The 22,612-nt window shown below is 37.0% G+C and overlaps 2 protein-coding genes across 4 annotated transcripts; one reads left to right on the forward strand and one right to left on the reverse strand.

Moving 5' to 3' along the window:
- Window positions 1–637: 637 nt before the first annotated feature.
- Window positions 638–13,677, reverse strand: LOC114142792 (NLR family CARD domain-containing protein 3-like). Of its 3 annotated transcripts, XM_028014258.1 has the most exons (13): window positions 13,471–13,677; window positions 13,278–13,373; window positions 13,069–13,179; window positions 12,208–12,321; window positions 11,651–11,758; window positions 11,258–11,383; window positions 10,363–10,444; window positions 8,109–8,322; window positions 6,167–7,946; window positions 5,907–6,080; window positions 3,248–3,421; window positions 3,076–3,122; window positions 638–2,002 (listed from the first exon to the last, which is right to left on the reverse strand). In XM_028014258.1, the coding sequence occupies exons 2-13, from the start codon at window positions 13,364–13,366 to the stop codon at window positions 1,434–1,436; spliced, it is 3,588 nt and encodes a 1,195-aa protein (XP_027870059.1). In that variant the 5' UTR covers window positions 13,367–13,373; window positions 13,471–13,677; the 3' UTR covers window positions 638–1,433. The 3 variants fall into 3 exon arrangements, with proteins under 3 accessions (XP_027870059.1, XP_027870060.1, XP_027870061.1); XM_028014259.1 differs by lacking the exon at window positions 12,208–12,321 and having other exon boundaries at window positions 13,471–13,676; XM_028014260.1 differs by lacking the exons at window positions 12,208–12,321; window positions 13,069–13,179 and having other exon boundaries at window positions 13,471–13,675.
- Window positions 13,678–15,126: 1,449 nt separating this feature from the next.
- Window positions 15,127–21,727, forward strand: atp6v0d1 (ATPase H+ transporting V0 subunit d1). The gene is made up of 8 exons (XM_028014266.1): window positions 15,127–15,334; window positions 16,719–16,890; window positions 17,644–17,822; window positions 17,908–17,987; window positions 18,121–18,198; window positions 18,315–18,491; window positions 19,502–19,579; window positions 21,343–21,727. Exons 1-8 carry the CDS (start codon window positions 15,208–15,210, stop codon window positions 21,502–21,504), a joined length of 1,053 nt encoding a protein of 350 aa, XP_027870067.1. The 5' UTR covers window positions 15,127–15,207; the 3' UTR covers window positions 21,505–21,727.
- The last annotated feature ends 885 nt before the right edge of the window (window positions 21,728–22,612 follow it).

A 22,612-nucleotide genomic window follows, 5' to 3' on the forward strand; every position in this document is an offset into this window, starting at 1 on the left:
AAATCATCAAACATAATCATTTCATTGTTGTTATATCATTACAGATCATTATTCATACATTTCAGAACTTATACACAGTCATTTTACCAATTGTACTCATACATGTCCAACATAATCATTATAAATCAAAACACAAGATTGCTTTATTTCTTTCAGGCCTTCATGCACCTTTTTCTGCGTGTACCTAGATAGATCTCAAACCCTATACCAGTTTTCTCGACACATAACATGGCATCAGACTATATTTATCATACACACTACACATTCCAACACATTAGTGGACATTTACAAAGAAAATGTCACAATAGTTAGCATATAAACACTTTAGAATTGCTAATAAAATTACAGCAGATAATAATCTGATCAAATAAAAACCAAATCAAAGTGTCAGAAAAACTTCAGATACATAGAAAACTGCATTAACATTAAATAAAAATTAAACAAAATCACCCACAGAATGCTTGTTTTGTTCATTAAAATTTTAAATCTTGGCATTTAATAGAAAACTAGACATTTTTAAATACGTACAACAAAATGTGGTTCCTTTCTGCAAGAATCTAGAAACTGCTTCACAATGTAGGCGAGTTGAGAATCCAAGTCTATGTTTCCTTTAGAAAAGCAAAGAAAAAATAATTGCTAAGAATTAAAGACACATTTTTATACATCTTTTAGTTTATTTTGTCTGCAAAAAGTTGCAGACAATAAACCCAGAGGACAAGTTAATTTAATTTAATAAACTAACTTGACAGCGCTGTTGTTAGTGAATCCTTTAGTTTTTCCTTTAACTTGAAAAGTTTGTTTAAAATTATTTGTTTTTTAAACATTATCATCTTCATAACCTGAACCTGAAGGTTTGCTGTCATAAACAGCCAGTTTAGCTTTTGAAGATTTAACTTCTGATAAGTTCATAGTTGTTGTCGTTCTTGATATTGAGACTTTCATTCACACACAAACATGGTTAAATATAATCAATGTTGTTTATTAAAGTAAATTTTAATGTTAAGGCTTAAATAGTTCATTGTGAGCAATAAATGAAATCAAAACAAATAAAAACAATAGTTCTATCAGGATGGATTACAGCAGAGGAGAGGCTGGTGATGGTGCTTCTAGAAACCTGATAAACCTTCTTGGTCTGAAGCTTTGATGTTCTCCAGATGTGCAGGATTTTCTCTGGGTAATTCAAGTTAAGCAGGTTTGAGTTTCTAGATTATGTGTATATGTGCATGTGTGTGTGTGTGTGGGTGGGGGATTTTTGTTTGATATGTTCTCTGATTATTATCTTTGCAAATCTTTACATGTTGAGAGTTCACATCTGAACTATAATCTTGTTGTATTCGATAAATACATACATGAATAGATTATCTGTCCACCTGACTTTTGAGTGCTGCTGAGTTCACTTTGCGAAACATTCTTCTCCAAAGGATCAGGCCTCATTATTCAACTTGAATCAGGGAAACTGAAGAGGATTCATCCTGAAGCTCCTGGGTTTGTTCAAACCCAAATGCAGCATAGAGTGGTTCAGTGAATGTTGTCTCAAACGTATGAAGGTGAATCTTTTTTATGGAGGAAACTATGCCAGGAAGTGAGTAAAAGGACACAGTGCCTGCAGACCAGTTCAAATACACTGCCAGCCTGTTGGAGTTGGTCTTTTCGAGCGGTTTTATTTCTGTTGGTGTGTTGTTGTGCCAGGCAGTGAAACTCTGAGGACTGCATGAAAGAGCCCAGGACTGATCATTCCCACCAATGCAGCACTCATCATCCTCCCCCTTCCTCCTGATTCCTTTGTATGACAGTCCTATTCTGACTGTCCCTATCCATTGGACCTCCCAGTAGCAGCGACCAGTCAGACCATCAGTGCACAGCACCTGCTTCCAGGTGTCAAACCTCTCTGGATGGTCGGGGTACGGCTGCTCCTCTTTCACAGCCTTCACATGTTTGTTGTCCGGTAACAGCACCAGATTTCTGTTTGCTGTGTTGGGATCCAGTAACTGCTCAAGGAAGACTGATGAACGACAAAAGACTGGAGTCAATACACATTTTTCATTTCATAAATCCATATTTGTCTCATTATTTCATTTTGGCTTTATATAGAAGAGTTTGTATTGTCTACCTTAATTACTTATTTAGAGGTTCAAAGATAATGCTTTGTAATCATATTAATCTCTTTTTTCTCAAATGTCTTAGCCAATAACTTCAGGTTCTCTGTGTGCTTTCTCCATGGAGGGCAGAATTGATAGACATTTTAAAAGACTTTTCTTACCAGAGTCATTGAACACTTGCCAAGATTTCAGCCCTGATCTATGCTGCATCAAGTCGTTCCAAAATCATACATCAAGCCAGCAATTCTCTGGACATGACAGTTTTTCAAAATCAAGCCAGTAGGACAGAATGAAAGGACCTTTGATGTGGAGCTCAGCAAGCTTGATGAACATGTTTCTACATAAAATGAATTTCAGAAAACTTGTTTAACACAAATTTAGCATCTGGTTTCAGTTTTATTGTCAATGTTACTGTTGGAAAGGCAGTTAATTAGAGCACTGAGAGATATTTAGTTTGCATTGAATGTCTCATTTACTGTGTTAAGGTGTCAAGAGACTTCTGGTGGCCAACATTGGTAAGTGCGCTCTTTAGTTAAAACAGGTTAAGCAAGATAAGCAGCTCTAATTGTGTGCCAACATTGACAACACGTAAGTTTAACATAATAAGAGCTGCATAGGCAATTGTGTGTTTTGTCACTTTAGATACGCCACGTTTAGCTCAGGTTTGATATTATTGGTTGGTTGTTCTGTAATATTTGAGGTTGTTTATGGCAGGAGCTACATGCTAATGCTAACCACACTGTGGTAATGTTTGCTGTGTAATCTCTGCTAACCATAGGTTTGAACAGCACCTGATTGTTCAACAAAACATACAGACTAAATTAGGCTGTCTTTATAACCTTTTTGGAGGTTTCTCTTAATGTCACTGAATCAATACAATTTGAATTGTATTGGTATGAATTTGAATTTCTGTAAATAAACTGAACTGAAATGGACTGGAATATAGAAAGTAGGACACTAGAAAGATTTTACTTACATCTTTGGGGTGATGGATTCAGGCGGTGTTTTCCACAATGATCTGCCCTGTATAAGAAAGAGGAAATTTAAAGATGTTGAACATATTCTGTGAATATGTAGAGTTGAACAGGTACACATAGTAATCTTTCTGTGCTGAAATTATTCATCTGGATGAAAATAATTAAATGTACTTTAGAGTTTTCAGTTTCCAGTTTGGATCCTGCAGCCCAGCGGAAAAAGCATCGAGCCCTGATTCTCCTGGATGGTTGAAGCTCAGGTCAAGCTCTCTCAGATAAGAAGGGTTGGAGGTCAGAGCTGAAGCCAGATAATCACAGCCTTTCTCTGTGACCAGACAGCCTGACAAGCTGTAAATATTCATCAAGACATATTGTTACATCAACAACTTATGAATAAATGTAAAAATCCAAGTTATAAAAACCATACACTAAAAGAATTTGCCTTAACACGTGTTTTTCTTCAGAATGTTCATATGTTGGCACCAGGATACTTTAGGTCGCAGTTTGATGATTGACTTTATTGTCTTTTTTATCTGATTTGTGGCCGAATGTCCCGAACATTTGGGTGAAGTGGTCAACTGACCACTACTTGGTGGTGAGTTGACTAAAATGGTGGGGAAAGATACCAGTCAGACCTGACAAACCCAAATGTATTGTGACGGTTTGCTGGTAAACATCTGGCAGAGTTTCCTGTTGGATTGTACGACAGCTCCAACCTCAGGCGCAGCTTTGAACCCATCCTGGAGGAGGCAGGGACAGAGTTAGAGTGGGCAGTTCTGTGCCTCCATTGTCAAGGCGGCTAACTGGAGCTGTTTTTGTCCTGGCCGTGGATCACTGGACCAGCGCTACACCCTCAGCAGGGTCCTGGAGGGTGCATTTAAGTTTGCCCAACCACGATGGGTTTTGTGGACTTGGAGAAGGTGTTCATCTGTGTTTCTTGGGGAGTCCTTTGATGGTGTACTCTGGGAGTATAAAGTATCCGGCTCTTTGATAGGGGCTGGTAGGCTGCTATGTGAGGAATCCCAGAGCTAAGTCTGCATTGTCAGCAGTAAGTCAGGCTCATTTACAGTGAGTTGGACGCCGCCAAGGTTGCCTTTATGAACAGAATTTCTTGGCAGAGCCAAGGTGTTTAGGGAGTTTGTTTTGGTGGCCTCAGGATGACGTCTCTGTATTTTGCAGATGATGTAGTCGTATTGGCTTGAGAGCTGTTGTAAATAATTATTTTAGTAATTGAGTAATCTATTGATTATTCTGACAATTAATCGAGTAATCAAATAAAAAAATATACAAAATTATATTGTTAATACTGCCAGGACAGCAGTGCTAATATTGCCCCAAATTTTCATATTTGTGGATCCCTAACAATTACTTTTCTGTAGTTTAAAAAATTAACTAGTAACAATAATAGCTTGTATATTAAGTTAATCTGGCCAAAATGATACAAAAATGAAATTATATTCAGTTTATTAATAAAGCAGCAGGCTCACAAAGACACATAGAAAATTATGTTTATGAATTCATATTCATTCAATTTAATAGATGAACTCTCACTTTGTCCAGCCATTTATAGCTTTTGTGTACATGTACGCAAAGGGATTTGGCACCTTCGTCACACACAGAAAAACACATCAGCTATGTCCTGGTGTGCTCCGCCATTCCTTTGTCGCGACAAAGATGGTAATGTAATTATTCTCCGATTTGTCTGTAAATCTCTGCTAAGCAATCAACTACAGCAGCCTGCTGTGTTCCATCTATATCTTCTTGAGTCTCCTCTGCACCTGTATGCATACACCCACCTTCTTTGGGTCGAGTCTTTGGGTTTGGGAACAGCTTCTGTCCCAAGTGGAGGAGTTTAAGTATCTTTGGATCTTGTTCACAAATGAGGAAAAAAGGGGAATGGGAGATGGACAAGCGGACTAGTACTGCACTTGCAGAAATGCACACTCTGTGCCGGTCTCTTGTGGTATAGAGAGAGCTGAGCCAAAAGGCAAAGCTCTCAGTTTATTGGTCGATCTATGTTCCTACCCTCATCTATGGTCAGAAGCTTTGGTAGCTTCTGACCATAGACCAGGTGGTCAAAATAAGTTTCCTCCATTGGGTGTTTTTTTTTTTTCTCCGAAGAGTTTTTGCGGCGCTAGTGGCTTGTATTTTTTGTGACAGTAGGCAGACAGGAAAGAGGGCAGAGGACATGCGGCAAAGGTCACCGGGACTAGGAGTCGAACCCGCGACGTCCGCGTCGAGGACTAAAGCCTCCAAACGTGGGGCGCGCTAACCCCCTGCGCCACCACAGCATGCCCCCCTATCTATCTTTATCTATCTCTATCTTAGAGATAGAGTGGTCAGATGTTCATCTGGGAGGGGCTCAGACCAGAGTCACTGCTTCTCCACATTGAGAGGAGCCAGTTGAGACGGTCATCTGGTTTTGATCCCTACCTGGTGAGGGGTACTGGGCATGACCCATGGAGAAGAGACCCAAAAGAGACCCAGGATTCACTGGAGGGACTATGTTTCTCACCTGACCTGGGAACGCATTTGGATTCCCCCAAAAGAGCTGACCCAATTGGCAGGGGAGAGGGAAGTCTATGCCCCTCACTTAGGCTGCTTCAGCCATGACCCAACCCGATAAGCATAAGATGATGGCCGGACAGATGGATGGACGGATGGACGGACGGACGGACGGACAAATGGATGGACAATAGGCAAACGGGCCCTTCTTCGTCTTAGGAAATGGCCAGCTCTCAGTTGTTTCAGTGATATTACATTTTCTTATTAAAAATACAAAGACTGGAACAATAATGTTATTGTATATTTCCTCAATCTTCCAAATACTCACCTGAGAACCTTCAGTCTACACTTTGGACTCCTGAGTCCAAAAGAAAGCAAGTCTACTCCTTCATCATGCAGGTCATTGTCACTCAGGTCCAACTCTCTGAGGCAAGAGTTCTCAGCGGTTAACACTGGCACCACATGTATACTGCTTCTCTGCGACAGGTTACAGCTACACAGCCTGAAAGATAAGTTCCAAATAATTACTTATTTTCTTTATCTCTTAAATAAATAGTCACATTTTCTTGAACTTTGTGTGATACATACAGAGACTTTTTTGATGCTTTCACCACTGGTGCTAGCCACACAAGGGCCTCCTTTGATTTAGAGAACTTCTTGAAGTCAAAAACATCAAGCACTTTTTGTGAAGACAACAAGACAAAGATCAGTGCTGACCACTGAGAAGAGGTGAGCTCTTTTTCGAGGACTTTTCCACTCAGGTACAGCCGTATCTCTTCCTCTAGAGAGTGGTCATTCAGTTCATTCAGCCAGTGAAACATCCGGATGCTTTTCTCAACTGAAGGACAAACCCTGATATTTTTTTTGATGTGTTGGACAAGCGTTTTTTGAACCTGTGGAGCGTTTTTGGTCTTTTGCAACAAGCCTTGTAGGAGGTCTTGGTTAGTTTTCAGTGAAAGCCCCAAGAGAAAGCGAGTAAACATGTCCAAGTATCCATCTGGACTCTCCAAAGCCTTGTCCACTGCACTCTGGTAAAACTGTTTAAATTTCGATTCAGGTTGCAAAGCACTGCGGCTTCTTCTCATCAGATTGTCCCCAGTCTTCATGAACACCAAGAAGACATAAAGTGCAGCCAGAAACTCTTGAATGCTCCGATGGACAAAACAAAACAGCCTTTTCCGGTTCAGTACGCTTTCTTCCTTGAAAGTCTCTGTAAACACTCCTGGGTAAGCCGAAGCAGTGTTTATGTCAATGCCATACTCTTTTAGGTCCTCTTCATAAAAGAGCAGGTTTCTTTTTTCCAGCTGCCCAAAGGCTAGTTTTCCAATTGCAAGAAAGATTTTCTCAGTCTCTGGATTCCAGATGGCATCAGTTGTCAACACTTTTTTGTGATATTTTTCATTGTCCTGACTGACCTGTACAACCAAGAAATGGATATACAACTCAGTCAGGGTTTTGGGCATCTCAGTTTTCTTATTTTCTTTCAGGACCTGATCCAGAACTGTAGCAGTGATCCAACAGAAAACAGGAATGTGACACATTGTATGGAGGCTTCTTGATGTCTCAATATGAGATATGATCTTATTGGTGTGTTCCTTGTCTTGGAATCTCTTTCTGAAATATTCTTTCTTCCGCTGGTCTGTGAAACCTCTGATTTCTTTCTCACTGTCAACATACTGAATAGGGATCTGATGGACTGCTGCGGGTCGTGTGGTTATCCAGAGATGAGCTGAGGGAAGCAGCTTCCCTCTGATGAGGTTTACGAGTATCGTGTGGACTGAGGACGGTTCTGTAACATCTATCAGAACCGGAGTGTGGTGGAAGTCCAGAGGAGGTTGAAGTTCATCCAGACCATCAAAAATAAACACAATCTGGAACTCTTCAAAGCTACAGATTCCTGCTTTTCTTATTTCAGGAAAGAACTGATGAATGAGTCCCACTAAGGTGATGCTTTGAGATTTCAGCAAGTTGAGCTCTCGGAAGGTGAATGGGAAGATAAACTGTATATTGCGGTTGGTTTTACCTTCAGCCCAGTCCAAAGTGTACTTCTGTGTCAAGAGTGTTTTCCCAATGCCAGCGGCACCTTTGGTCACCAGCGTTCTGATTTGCTCATCTCTTCCAGGTTTAAAAATGTCCTCACAGCTGATGGTTGTTTCTGGATCATCTGGTTTCAAGGATGCTGCTTCAGTTTGCTGAACCTCATGTTCATTGTCGACCTCTCCTGTCTCTTGCTCTGTGACATTAAGCTCAGTGTAGATCTGATTCACAGGTGTCAGTTTTCCTCTCCATGAATTACCTTCAAACAAGTACTGACACCTTTTGGCCAGGCTGGACTTTAATTTCACCTGGCAAATAGCAGCTTGAGTTTCTGAAACAACAGAAAACATACGAGCTTCTTGTGAATACTAAGTAACTACACAAAATGAAAACCATCTGTTCTAAGCTCGGGATTACTTTATTGATCCAGCGGTGAAAGCCAAATCACCATCATGATACATTAATAAACAATAAGAATGTGATAATTTCTCACTATTTTGTAAAGAATCAGCCAGCTGCTTCTCATTCCTTCTCTTCAGGAAGTTCAGTGTGATTTTCAGGAATGCATCTCTGTTATCACTCCTTTGCTCTTCATTCCCAGCTGTTTCATCATCCACTTTAGGGCAACTTGAGCCCTCTGGACTCAGTATGTTCTTCATTTTCTGCAGTTCAGTTCTTACAAAACTGATAATGTCATCCTCAAGCACCTGGAAAAGCACAAAAATCATATGACACCCTTTTTTCAATAAAAACTTTAATGATGTTTAATAGGAACACCTGGGCACCACCTTGCAGAAATGAACAAAGTATGAAACCATAACAGCTACTGGCGTCTACGTGCTATGGAAGATGGTGCGGGTGGTGTGACAACTTCAGCAAACACCCAGCCCTGGTCTATTTAAACATGGCTGCTCCTCATACTTGGTGCTTTTCTTTCTCCATAGAAGGCGGTCTGGGTATCATTTTTCATCTTAGTTTTCTAATGTTTATTTTCTGAAGCCATATTATACTCCTATTGTTGTCACATTTCATGCAAAATACATCTTTTAAATAAAGAACATTATAAGATGTTCAAAACTGTGTGTTGGCTGCTTGAGGTCTGAGGAGGATGAATCCTTCATGCTATGATCTCAGCATCTCTAGACGGGTCATAACACTTGTTTTTTCTCTCCATAGTAGCTATGCCTGGTCTGGCATTCTGCTTGGCTGTGACACCATCCTGGACAGAGTCATTGGCTAAGATAATACTGCCAACAACTGAACATTTTCCATTTCTGGCTGTTCATTTTTTACTTTTCATTAAGATAGAAAGGACTCCTTCATCGGTTCTTCTGTTTGTTTTCTTTTGTGTGGATCAGCTCTGTCTTCTCGAAGAACTAATTGGTCGGTGGTAAATGACCATTGTACTGAACCAGGTTCTGGTTACCAGTGTCTGGTTCTGCAGGAGATCTCTTCCTGTTAAAAGAGTTTTTCCTCCCCAGTGTTTTTCCTCTCCAATGTTGCTACATGCCTGCTCAGAATGAATGATTGGTGTGAAGTGGATGACACAACTCAAGCAATTGTCTACTGTTGCCGAATGCTCGTCCAGGAGCAGTGAATGCTGCAAGTCAATGACTCGATGCAATGTTCTGGGTTTCCTTGGAAGGCTTTTTAAACTAATTTGAATAATGAAACAAAGTTGATGCACTGTTTCATATCTAGGATTAATTGTAATGTATGTATGATTTAACTGAAGTGACGTTTGTTGTGAATTGGCGCTACATAATAAACTGAATTTAAATTAATTTAACTTAATTGGGTTTGTTTGTGTTACACTAAATTTACACATTTATGTTGCATCCACACCAATTGCAAATAATTTGATGATTCTCCAATGCTATGTGGGTTAATTCTTTATTTTGGCTCAACTGAAGTTAATTTAAGTTAAAAAAAAAAACACTAATTGACTATAGGAATCAGTTTGTCGTCTACTTTTTAAGTATTCTTGAGCAGGGCTGTGACACTGTGAGCATTTGATATTAAATAATTAATATTATTTAATATTAATATGATTTAATATGATATTAATATTAAATAGATATTTAAATATTTTCTTTTTAAAATATTTTTTGGCCCTGGTGATTTTTATCTACTGATAGCTTTACAGGAAGAAGGGCAGAGCAAGATGGACAAGACATGCAGTAAATGGCCAGAGGGCTGGGAATTGAACCCAGATGCACATGATGCACCCGCTTTACTGCTGAGCCACCTGGTACCTGGCTTCATATAAAGTGAACACGTACAGAGTGAGAAGCTTTTTACTGAGTCAATTGAAATGTTTTATTTCATGACCAAAGACTGATTGAACTCTGTTTCCTACTTTTCACCTGTTTTCTTTGGTTATTGACTGATTATGACCAACAACTCATTATCAGTTAAGCACCTCCTTTTCCTACACTGTTGTTGTTGTTATTGTATTGACTGAAACTAAAATTAGGTCATCTACAAGCTGCGTCTGCCAGTAAACGCCAACAATGTGAACAAACAGGTTTTAAGTCTTTAAAAGCTTGGGACTTTCCTGATGTGAACCAACTCTTTAAGGATTATTTCCTCTAATTGAAATATAAAAAGTTATACCATCTGAGAAAGTTTATTTTGCTGCTCTGTAGACCATCCACAGTTTGTCCTGAACTCAACTGAAGCTAAGCTAAAAGAAAACCAAAGACAAAATGTGTGTAAGTCCTGAAGAAATAAAGCTGGACTTATACCATACAAACAGAATCCAGGTGTTCCTTAGGGTCTCTAAAAGCCTCTGATCTCTGGTTAGAGAAAGTCGATAGTCGAGCCAACCTGAGAGAAATGAAGAAAGGCCACAGCAGATTACAGTCAAACTTTATTCCACTGCAATCACATTCACTGTGATACAGCTTGGTGTTACCAAGGCAGTTATCTATTTGTTTTGAAACCTTTTTCAGCTAAAATCAGTTTACATGCATTAAACTAATATGAAAATCTTTGCTGTTGATTAAAATATTTATTTTGCTCATTTCCATTTTACTTGTTTAAAAAGAGATATAAGAACATTAGTTTAACTAATAATGATTTGGTAAGATTGTAAACATTTTTATTACAGTGCCTAATTTATTATTCACCTACTTCAAAATATTCCTTATTTCTCTTTGTTACCTGCTACAAGAGGTCACTGCAGTGCAGGCTGTCTCCAGCTCAAGTAAAATGTGACTTTATATTCAACAATGAGGAAATTTACAGTTTTAAAGATCTTGATTCTTAAAACAAGGTGAACAGAGAGAGGACCTCTACGAAGCAGAACTATAAAGTATATCTAAAAAAGCTTAAACTATTGTATCTTCTCATTGTTTTGGTTCATCTATGAATAGTTTTTATAAAAAGCTACAAGCCTGGTTTTCATTTGTTATATTTTTATTTCTTCTCAGAAACTACTCTGACATTCCTTGTTTTTTTAAACTAATTTTGATTCAAGAGCAGCCATGACATTTCATATTTGTTGCCATGGCATCCTTATGTTGTACTTTCAGTCCTTATTATACACAACATAAACATTCATTAAAGTTTTTGTTTATGTAATGAATTTGTGCTATAATCCCAATTCAAAAGGCATTAATATTTGTAATAAAGTCTTACATTTCAAGAAGAGAGGGGCGTCGTCTCTTGGGTTCAGTTGATTCATCTTTAGATTGCTCAGTACTCCCAGCAAACATGGACACACAAGTTGGTTGAGGTGGTTCTGGTGTCTCCAGATCCATTTGGCTTCAAAACAATATTAAGATTTATTAGTTATATTTAAAAGTTAAAGGTAGTTCAAATCTATGTCACACATAAATTTGAAATTCATTATTTTAACTGCTGGTAAAAGTCCACAGCTGCTACATTGTCTTCACAAAGGTTGACTTTGATAAATCTGGTTTCTGCAAAAACATTTGGTGTCAACATAACATAAAATTTAAATATTCAAAAATAGTTTCAATTAATACTTGTTCCACAACTTAAAAATCCCCTAATAAATTATTGTCTCACTTTTTATTCCCAGCGGGTTCTCTTTCCTTGAATTGAATTGGTTCGTCTTTACTTTGCATGGACACACGGTTTTCCTGGGAAGATCCTGGTCCGTCCTGCTTCATTTGGCTTAAAACAAAGTCCACATCAAATTTAGCTTTTAAAATGTTTTGCTTTCATGAGAAATATGTTTTTAATCAATTATTTCAGAATATTCTTTGGTAAATTCTTAGATTTTGTTATAAGAGGAGATCAGATGATTTTGGTCTCTTCTGAGCCCTTTGAATTCAACTCAATATTAAGATTTATTAATAACTAAAGGCAGTTCAAATTTATTTCACAAATCAATTCAAAATTCATTGTTTTAACTGCTGGTCAAAGTTCATAGTAACAACATGGTCCTCACACAGGTTGATTTAGATAAAGATGGTCTTTATACATGTAACCATTTAGATTGTATGTATTGTATTATATACCATATAAAAGCTGAATATTCACATATAATTTTGATACTTGTTCCACAAAGAAAATGTCAGATGCATAACACTTAAAATGTTTCCTTTAAAAATTAGTCTCACGTTTTATTTTCAGTGGGTCCTTTATTGAACTCAACTGGTTCGTCTTTAGACCAGTGATTTTCCATAGACTCAGGTTTTCCCTGGGAAGATTCTTGTCGGTCCGGCTTCATTTGGCTTCAAGACAAAGTGTACATCAAAATGAACTATTACAATTTTTTGTAATTTGAATTTTGGATGTTTGAATTTAAAATGTGTTTTAAATTCAAACATATTTAATCAATTATTTCTGAGTATGGTTCTGTAAAGTCTTATATTTTATTATCAGATAAGAGGTGACAAAGTGATTCTTGTCTATTCTGAGCCTTTTGGATTCAACCCAATGTGAAGATCTACTGGTTTTGTTTCAAAACTAAAGGTAGTTGAAATTTATTCACCAAGGTCAAAATTGACCAATTTAACTGCAGGTTAAAGTTCATAGCAACTACGTGGACGTCTACACACAGGTTGACATAGATAAATCTGTTCTCTGGAAAGCCATTTGGCGTCAACACAAACTAATAATCACAAGCCATTTAAATTAAAACTCGTTCCACAAATAAAATGTCAAATGATTGACTACCACTTAAAAATATATATTTTCAGAGGAACCTCCTTCCTTGAACTCAATTAGCTCAACTTTAGGCCGGTAAAGTTTTTGTTTTAATGTAAAAAAAATTTTTTATCAATATTCCTCTGAGTATAGGGCAGTAAAATCTTAAGAGGTGATCAGGTGATTCTGGTCTCTGCTGGTCCATTTGGTTTTGACACGACATAACATAAAACTGGTCACATGAAAGTTTTAGTTTTGAGTTGAACCTTTTTGACAAACCAGTGCACTTTCTACTAGCTGAGTAAAATCTTATAACAGTTAAGAAATCTTACATTTGACTTTCAGATGAGAAATTGCTGAAATCAACTGGTTCAGTTTTAGACCTTTCAGTCGCCTTGGAAACACAGCTTAAATCAGTTGACTCTGGTCTTTCTTCTATTTGGCTTCAGTGCAAAATGAACAGACAACATTTATGTTAGAGCAGAACTAATAGCTGAAGAGTCATCAGTAAAAGACAAAATTCATATTCTTATTTTCTTACCTGTAATCTGTAGCCTGTTTGTTCATTTGTGCAGACACAGCAGCTTTAGGGGAAGAATTGTTTTCCTCCATTTCCTCATTTGAAAGCATTTCACACCTTTGGAAATATCAGATAGAATGATTTGTCATTGTAAAAATAAAAATAAATACATTACAACTAAATACAAACAGTTTAAGCAGTTAAGGATTCCTACCTGTAAAGGTTTAAACGGCGTCAGAACGATAACCAGTAAAACACACCATAATTTTCCAGAACAGTGTGTGAGTCTGATTTCCTTGTCACTCTGGTTAAACCAGTCAGTCACAGGGATTTTTGCCTGTTTGTGTCTCATAACAGGAAGCATTGTCAACGTAATTTGAACACTGCCACTTACTGACTGGAACATAACCAGTTACCAGTTAATGGTAGGTTTGAGCACTGGTTGTTCCTGGTTCCTTTTTGAACTTGCTAACATTTCTTCTCCATCTGATGGTGATAATTTGGGTCAAAGTTGACCCAACAGAGTGTTTTAACAGTGCAATGAATCAAACACTTATTAAAGCTGGCTGTGGGATAGATAAATCAAGCAAACATTAAACCAACTTTGTTCTTATAAAAATTTTTTACTTTGCTTAAAAACACAAAGACTTGCTAATTATTCAACTATCAGTGGGGATGTATACAGACATATTTAATAAATTAGAATGTCATTGAAAAGTTTATTTATTTTAGTAACTCAGGTTACTGAAACATTATACAGGATAATTACACAGTGATTAATGTTTTCAATACTTTATTTCTATTAATTATGATGATCTTCTGCTTACAGCTGATGGAAACAAAACATTTAAGATTAGAATATTACATCAGACTAATAACAAAACAGCATATGAGACGTAAAAGAAATAATAATATAAATATATACATTTTATATAAATCAGGGCTTACACAGAAGTTGTGTTGTGTAAAATCATTCTGCCATGCACAAATGATGGTTCAAATAAATCAACTAAAGTACAAAATTAATGTGACATTTATTCCCATGATGAGTGCATTTAAATTTCTACCAGAACTTTTCCAGATCACAGTGGAAGCAGAGAATTCATGGAAATTTTGATCTTGAAGAGAGAGTTATTTCACCTGATGATTTTATCTTTATGTTTTAGCTGTAGAACATACAGCTAAAACATAAACATACTGTGGTCATTTTATTACATCCATTGCCACTTCCTTGTGATTTTTTACATTTATTAATTATTAGATAATGAATACACCAATCTGCTTTGTTTCAATAAGTTTCAGCATTATAGCCCCATTATCGTTATCTAGGGTCTGACTATTCATACATCATATATTTGCATCTTCTGTACCGAATGCATATACAGTACAGACCAAAGGTTTGGACACACTTTCTCATTGAATTCAATGAGAAGGCGTGTCCAAACTTTTGGTCTGTACTGTACATAATGCAGTATGTAACTTCATGATTCCTTTATTATGACATAAGTTAAAGACTGCTGTTGAGTGTCTAAAAAAATGGTTAATGGCTTCCGGAGGATCATCAACATGAGACTGAGGCAATTTTGATTTTGAGATACTAAGTAGGTTTTAACAAATTCTGTGAATAGTTTAAAATCTCTATTGATTATATGTTTTTATGATTATTCTCTGTTTTATTTACACTTTAATTTTCCAATCATGTTCAAAATAAACAATAAACTAAACTAAATACTGTTTATTTGGCCAGCACATGCTACTCGAAAACATGGCAGCGAGCAGTGAGGACATTATTGCCACCTACTGGTCGATCTGCGTCACTGCCTCTTTACTCCAAGTTACGCACGAGCAGGTGACGGATCAGATGACGGTCACGTGGCTCAGTCAGCTGATGCTAACTCTTAGCAGGACTGACGGTTCCCCAGCGGCAGTGACGGTCTGACGGTCGGCCAGGATGCCTTTCTCCGAGCTGTATTTTAACGTCGATAACGGCTACCTGGAGGGCCTGGTCAGGGGCTTCAAAGCTGGAATACTGTCTCAGGGCGATTACTTAAACCTGGTTCAATGCGAGACTCTGGAAGGTGAGATAAAGGAGACCGAAGCTAACGGCTAAAAGCTAACATCAGCTCTCTGTGAGGAAATTAAGGCTTTTAACTGCAGACATGCAACATGCAGAACCCAATTGTTACTTATAATAGTCGATAAGCATCAAATAATAATAATAATGTGGACTGAAAATATTAAACGATTGAGGAACTTCCCGTTCGTCGATGCTAGTTAGCATGTCTATGTTAGCTGGCTAGTCAGTAAATGTAGGAAATTGTTCCCGAGATTATTGGGCTTTTTAGAGGAAGTGAAGCAGCTTCTTTCTCCACTGCCATGACTGTGTTTCTGTTCAGATTATAAATAAATCCCTGTTAAAGCTTACGTTCAGATATTCAGCTCTTATTTACAATATTACAATTTCCAAAATTATTTCTTCGTTTTTATTCCTAACCAGAGTAGATCTACTAATTGAATTATACAGTATATGAATTAAATGATGAGGAAGCTTCTCTAATTTTACAAGTAGAGAAGCTTGAAAAGTACTTGAGATTTTATGCAGTTATGTCGGTATGAATTAAAAGTAAGATTGTGGATGCATTATGCACTTTTTCACTGCTAAAGCAAAGCTCTGAAATTGCAAATTTTGCAAAATACTAATCATGAAAAGTCATAAATATGTTTCTTAATCCAGGAAGGATTCCCCTGGCCCCCCAATTTGTTGGTAGCAAATTTCAAAATGAGGTCAAGCTAAATATTTTTAATATGTTTGGTATTTCCTCTTTATTTTTTAAAATAAGTACAACTGTTTTTTACCCATTGCTGATTGTTTTTGCATCCTTGTGTTTCTTATTGTGCTTACCACGAGAAACCTTGAAATTTGATTCATCTCAACACTTACTGGATTTAATTTTTATTGTTGTTTATTTTATTTTGGAAGATTTTTTTCTCTCTTTTCAAGTCTGTGTTTTATTTTCAAACTGCAACCAGTTTCATATATGATTTTTGGTTGTCAAAAGCATAAAAACATTTATTTTCAAGCAAATAAAGCCTTTTACTTAAGAATCTCTGTATTTCCAGCAGAAGGGTAAAATTCATAATAAAATGTGTTGATAGAACTCCATAAAATGGAAAATACAATAAAATATGACAAAAACTTCAGTATTGTACAGGAATGTAGGATTAATATAGATAAGTCACATTTTGAAAAATCTCTAACAATATAATTTTGTTTCACATCAATTTTACAAGTAGAGAAGCTTGAAAAGTACTTGAGATTTTCCTGAAGTCAGACTTTCTTTTGCTCTGAATAGATTTTTATTAACATCACCTTATTAATTATCTAAATGTTTTCATGTAAGCACATTCTCGTCCCTCCCATTACATGTAAATCTCATTATTCTGTCTTTGTTCTCGCTGCAGACCTGAAGCTCCATCTGCAGAGCACCGACTACGGCAGCTTCCTCGCTAACGAGGCGTCTCCGCTCACCGTGTCGGTCATCGACGACAAGCTGAAGGAGAAGATGGTGGTGGAGTTTCGCCACATGAGGAACCAGTCGTACGAACCTCTGGCCAGTTTTATGGATTTCATCACGTAAGTGGAAATCCGCCATATTGAATCTGTTCTAACAAAACCTCTCACTGTTTCCTGTCTCACATTATAATGCATTTTCAAATTCAAAATGACTTTATTAATCCCAAAGGGAAATTAAGTGTTGTTAATTTAAATTAAATTTAATCATAAATTTAATTTAAATTACAGTTCTTTTTAAGATAGATGATCTAAATGCTCTATCACATTTAAAAAATGTGTTTTAAAATCCCAATAATCGCTAATTATTGATAATTAGAATGATTAATTAGATAGAAATTTGGTACATTCTGCAGATTTTTCCCTGAAGCTTTTTCATACAATGTTAGAAATACATTAAAAGATGCAAACAAACAATTATTTTTTAAATATGAAGATAAACATTTTATTGCCTGAACGTGTCATGATTTGCATCAAATGATGCATCTTTTTGCATCAACATGTGAAAAATTAAAGTACTTTCTGCTTGACTTAACATCAATACAATGTAGTTCTGATCTGTTGGGGTTTTCTAAAATTACCAATTAATAATTTGATACAGACAACAGAATTTTTATCTTAAATGCAAAATGTACATATTTATATGCAGCTTTGACTTAATTACTGCTCTGAGTGTTATTCTGTCAGCAAATTAGTTTTTGTGCATCTAAGCTCCAGTTAACAATTAATTGATTACTAGTTTACTTGACAATGATTTCAGTAAACGATTAATCTGATTAATCGTTTGATTAAAGCCACATTTCTGGTGCTGTGCAGGTACAGCTACATGATTGATAACGTGATCCTGCTGATCACCGGCACGCTGCACCAGAGGGCCATCTCTGAGCTCGTCCCAAAGTGTCACCCGCTGGGCAGCTTCGAGCAGATGGAGGCGGTCAACATCGCCCAGACCCCCGCCGAGCTCTACAACGCCATCCTGGTGGACACGCCGCTGGGTACGTGAGGCGGCGTTAGCCCCGGACTGGAGGCAGGAACACAGACGAGTCTCATGTTGATGGATGTTGTTGTGTTTTTGTCCAGCTGCCTTTTTCCAGGATTGTATATCTGAGCAGGATTTGGATGAAATGAACATTGAAATCATCCGTAACACTCTCTACAAGGTAAATCCTCTTGTTACACTGATGCTTTATTTATCATGCACTGAAAACTTTAGCTGAGTGTGAATAAACAAAATATAATTCCTGTGTTTATTTCTGTTTATTTAGTTCCTAAAAGATGTTTGTGTGTTTTCAGGCTTATCTGGAGGCTTTCTACAAGTTCTGCTCTAATCTGGGAGGAACGACCGCAGACACCATGTGTCCGATTCTGGAGGTCAGTGTTTACTTCACAGAGTAATCCAGCATCCAGATATGTGTCGTTTTGCCACTAGTGATAGAAAGTACAGTGTTTGGTTTCACTTTTGTTTTTTGTTCCCGTTTCTGCTGCAGTTTGAGGCTGACAGACGAGCTTTTATCATCACCATCAACTCCTTCGGCACAGAGTTGTCCAAAGAGGACCGAGCCAAGCTCTTCCCGCACTGCGGCAAGCTTTACCCAGAAGGCCTGGCGCAGCTGGCCAGAGCCGACGACTACGAGCAGGTCAAGGCGGTCGCTGATTATTATCCTGTAAGTCCAGAAACCTTCAATACGTCATCATCTGTTTGTTAAAGTCATAATGAGATTCACCCAGTAGGTCTTATTTTCCTTATCAAAGCAAAATCAACTCTGGTTTTCTAGTTAAAACTCAAAGTCTGACTGGTGAGGAAGGCAGAGACCCAGAAATGGTAGCACTACTTCAACCTGCTGTCACTCAAGGAAAAGTAAAAAGTAACCATCTAAGAAATTACTCAAGTAAGACAAAAAAAAAGTATTTGGTAAAAACGTTTACTCAAGTAACTGATCAAATTATCAATCAGTTAATATTTAAGAATTATATCATCAGATGCACCAAAATGTGAAGTTAAGTGGAAATTTTGGTATTTAAAGGACCAAAATGACAATAATTCATATAAATAACAAAAAATAACAATCAGGCAAAATAAATATTTTTTAAATCAGTTTCTGTCAATAAAAAAACTTTTGAAACTTTAACAGAAACAGCTGGTTTGTGTTTGTGTTTGGTGAATTTTGGTTAAAACATGTTTGTTTTTCATTCAGTGGGTAGAAAATCCAGAAATTTTAAACAAGAATAGAAATACTTTATAATAAAATGACCTAAACTGCAACGTAGTAAAAATACTCCTAAAAGTAAATGTCTTCAAAGAAGTTACTCAAGGAAATGTAACTGGTTACTCTTTTTTTATTTAATTTTTTTTTTTTTTTGTGAAAAATAAATAACCTAACGAAGAATAAGATGTGAATATATTCAGTTCATTTAAATCATTACAAAAAATATAATTGGCAATAAATAGATTACAGAGTAGTTCCACCAGGGGGCGCTGCCTCACTCCACACGTTTCCACCACATTCAAGTTTTTAAAATGTTTTTTTTCCACACATCTAAAGGAGTTCTTAATGTTTTTAATTTTATTTTCTCAAATCGCTGCTTTACTTTTCATCCCTTGATTATCAGAATATCCCAGTAAAAAAAGCTCAGATCTCTGTCTGACTGTTTTTGATTTTTTTCCTCTTTCCAGGAATACAAGCTGCTGTTTGAAGGCGCTGGGAGCAACCCAGGAGATAAAACCCTGGAGGACCGCTTCTTCGAGCACGAGGTGAGTCACTTTTTCTGACACATTATTCCTGCGTTTAACAGGAGCTGGCTCGGTCCGAGAACCTCTCTTCACTCTGAGTCACAGTCATGGGACACATTTCACCAGGAGGAGGTCATTAAAGGCAACGGGACAGCTTTTCGCTCGTAAACACGCCATCATACGCAGCTCTTTCATAAATCAAGGAAGTAATCTGCCAGGTATATTACTCATAAATAGCAACATTTGATCTGAATCCAGAATGATAGGAATCAAATTTATCCAGAAGTAATGTAGATTTAACACTAGATTTTAATCTAAGTAGTCATAAATAAAATTACTACTAATTACAGAAATGTGTCCCTGTTTCTTTCTGTTGCTTAAACGCCAGAAACAGTCACATTTTCCAGTGAATAAATAGTGATTCCATAGTGAATCCTAATGGTGGAAACAGGTCATATTATTTAGAGCGATTTCTATTTAACTCAATATTTTGTTGTTCTGAGATCAACATTATTTTTCTGTTTCTTAGCTTCACTTTATGTGACATCATCAGTTTGTGTCAGACAGACACTTTAATAAGAGTGATAGCTGCTCCACTGTCTGGTTTTTGAGGTCTGACACATTTTAAGATGAAAATATGTCTCTGTTGTAAGGGAGAAAGAAACAGAGCCTTCTTTCAGCCAGCTGAGCAGCAGTGCACACAATTTTCTAATAAAACAGAAGAAAACTTGAGCCACTCAGCAGTTTTCTGTGGGAAATTGTTAAAAGAATTTTAAATCTTAAACATTAGATTGATTTTATTGTATTTAAAACCTAAACTTGGCATCCCGGTTTAGGTTTTTCCAACTGCATTTGAAGCTTTCACACTGATAACTGGTTCAAACAGCTTCGACCCGTTTAGTTTAGTCTAGTCAAATCCTGATGGCCTGGATCGTCTCAGCATCTGGTTCTGATGGTTTGTGTTTCCAGTGTTTTTGTTTTGAAGATGTAAAATATTTACAGTCTTGAATACAATCACAGCTCTGAAATATTTGTTCTGCTGTCGCTGGGACATTGACCTGCGATTCTTTAGGACCAAATGTTTACGGGCTTTGGTCCAGGTAGTTCTTTATAGTGTTGAACACAAAAAAACAAGAAACAAAACTGCTTCATGATGCCTTCTGATGAAACTCTGGGTGAAACAGACTCTCTGTTTCCCTTCATTCTGGACAAAAACAATGAAAATGGCCCAGACCTCAATGTTTACCTGGATTCAGAGGAGATGCATTTATTATTCTCACAAACTGCCATCAACACGGCGTTTGATTCCTCATGTGTTACAAAGTAAAAGAAAATAAAAGTCTGAAAATAATTGTAACCAAATCTGTTACAAAATCTGACATTTAATGTAAAACCGAGGAAAACTGTTTTTATCTCAGTGTCAAAATGCAGAATAAACCGTAAAACTAAGCATTCTGCAGAATAATCAGCATATTTTTACAGAGACAGCATGATGCATGTTATTCATGGTTTCAGCTGTGTGTGGCTTTTCTTTTTGATTGGGTTTTATTTTGTGCATTTAAAATGAAGGTCAAATTTAAATGTTTATTTATCTCTGAGACAGTAAACTTTTATTATTACACATTATTATTATACCTGAAAATAGTCTCAAAACAGCAAAAACATCTGGGACAATTTATCGTCCAGCAAAGTTTGTTGTCGTGGAAAGCCTACTGTTGCAGTATAATACATTTCTATATCGTTTTACAGGACGTTTTCATTTCCTTGCTGTTTGTTTCCTGCAGGTGAAGCTGAACAAGCTGGCTTTCCTCAACCAGTTCCACTTTAGCGTCTTCTACGCCTACGTCAAGCTGAAGGAGCAGGAGTGCAGGAACATCGTGTGGATCGCAGAGTGCATCGCCCAGCGGCACCGCGCCAAAATCGACAACTACATCCCAATATTCTGAGCACTCAGCTCCACCTTCCTCCCATCGCCCGCCCTCCCGTCATTTCATCTGGTCTCAGGGTAAAACCTGGATCCAGAATTGGCTCCGAAACGTTCGTCTAGATGTAGGTTGGTTTTCTATGTGGTACATTTTCTGCTCTGCACTGAAAAAACTTAACTTTTACCAAGTAATTTAGTCTAGTTTCTAGTGTAACTATCTTAGTTCAACTGAAATAAAACAAAACTAATTTACAAGTAACTTTTTAACAAGATATAGAGACTTGTTTTAAGTAAATAATTCCTTAATATTGATGAAAAAGTTTTAGTTCCACTGGCAGATTAATTAACTTTTAGATGGGAAAAATGTTTTGTTTTCAGTGAAATAAATAATCTGCCAATGGAACAGTATTTTTTCATCAATATTAAAGAATTATTGACTTAAAACAAGTGTTTAAATCTTGTTAAAGAAGTTACTTTTGAGTTGGTTTTCTTATTTTATGTGTAATAAGATGTTTGCTCCAGAAACTAGGTTCCATTGCTTGGTGAGGTTTAGTGTTGTTCAGTGTGAAGAAATCAGCCGAGGCGTTTTGTTCCTGTTTTGAACCCATTTGACTTTCAAACACGTGTGTGTGATTGTCTAAACCTTTCCGAGCTCGTTGTCCTCCCAGTCCTTCAGCCGCTTAAATAAACTCCAGACCAGATTTGCAACTTATTAAAACCAGGATGTAGTTGGCACGCATCAGCTTCTGATTTTTCTTCCTCCAGCTTAGATAATCACAGGATGCGATTCTCACCTCCCATCTTATTACGTTACTTAAAATAAAAACCCAGAAATCTGAGTTCCTGTCCAGCTCACAGCAGAAAACATTCCTCTGCTCTGTCCGTACGTCAGAGCTCGTATTTATTTCTGTTCTGGTGTTTCGTCTGCATGTCGGTCGTTTGTCTTTTCCCAACAAAACGACAAGTAAAACGAATGAATCTGATTATTATTGTTAAATATTAAAATAAGAGCTGAGCTGTCACGTTTCTGTACATGAACAAAGTGAATGCTTGTGGTTAAATGGAAAACCTTAAAAGATATATAGATATTTAAAGATGATTGTATGATTTTCTGTTCTCATGCTGTATAA

Source organism: Xiphophorus couchianus, chromosome 4 (assembly GCF_001444195.1).
Source record: "Xiphophorus couchianus chromosome 4, X_couchianus-1.0, whole genome shotgun sequence".
Classification (NCBI taxonomy): domain Eukaryota; kingdom Metazoa; phylum Chordata; class Actinopteri; order Cyprinodontiformes; family Poeciliidae; genus Xiphophorus; species Xiphophorus couchianus.

Bases quoted from the DNA above. Each gene is read 5' to 3' on its own strand.
- atp6v0d1 (XM_028014266.1), top strand. From the start codon at position 15,208: ATGCCTTTCTCCGAGCTGTATTTTAACGTCGATAACGGCTACCTGGAG. The intron at 16,891-17,643 runs GTAAGTGGAAAT...GGTGCTGTGCAG, and splicing joins AGTTTTATGGATTTCATCAC to GTACAGCTACATGATTGATA. The intron at 17,988-18,120 runs GTAAATCCTCTT...GTGTGTTTTCAG, and splicing joins TCCGTAACACTCTCTACAAG to GCTTATCTGGAGGCTTTCTA.
- LOC114142792 (XM_028014258.1), bottom strand. From the start codon at position 13,366: ATGCTTTCAAATGAGGAAATGGAGGAAAACAATTCTTCCCCTAAAGCT. The intron at 13,180-13,277 runs GTAAGAAAATAA...TTTGCACTGAAG, and splicing joins AAACAGGCTACAGATTACAG to CCAAATAGAAGAAAGACCAG. The intron at 7,947-8,108 runs GTGAGAAATTAT...CTGTTGTTTCAG, and splicing joins GGCTGATTCTTTACAAAATA to AAACTCAAGCTGCTATTTGC.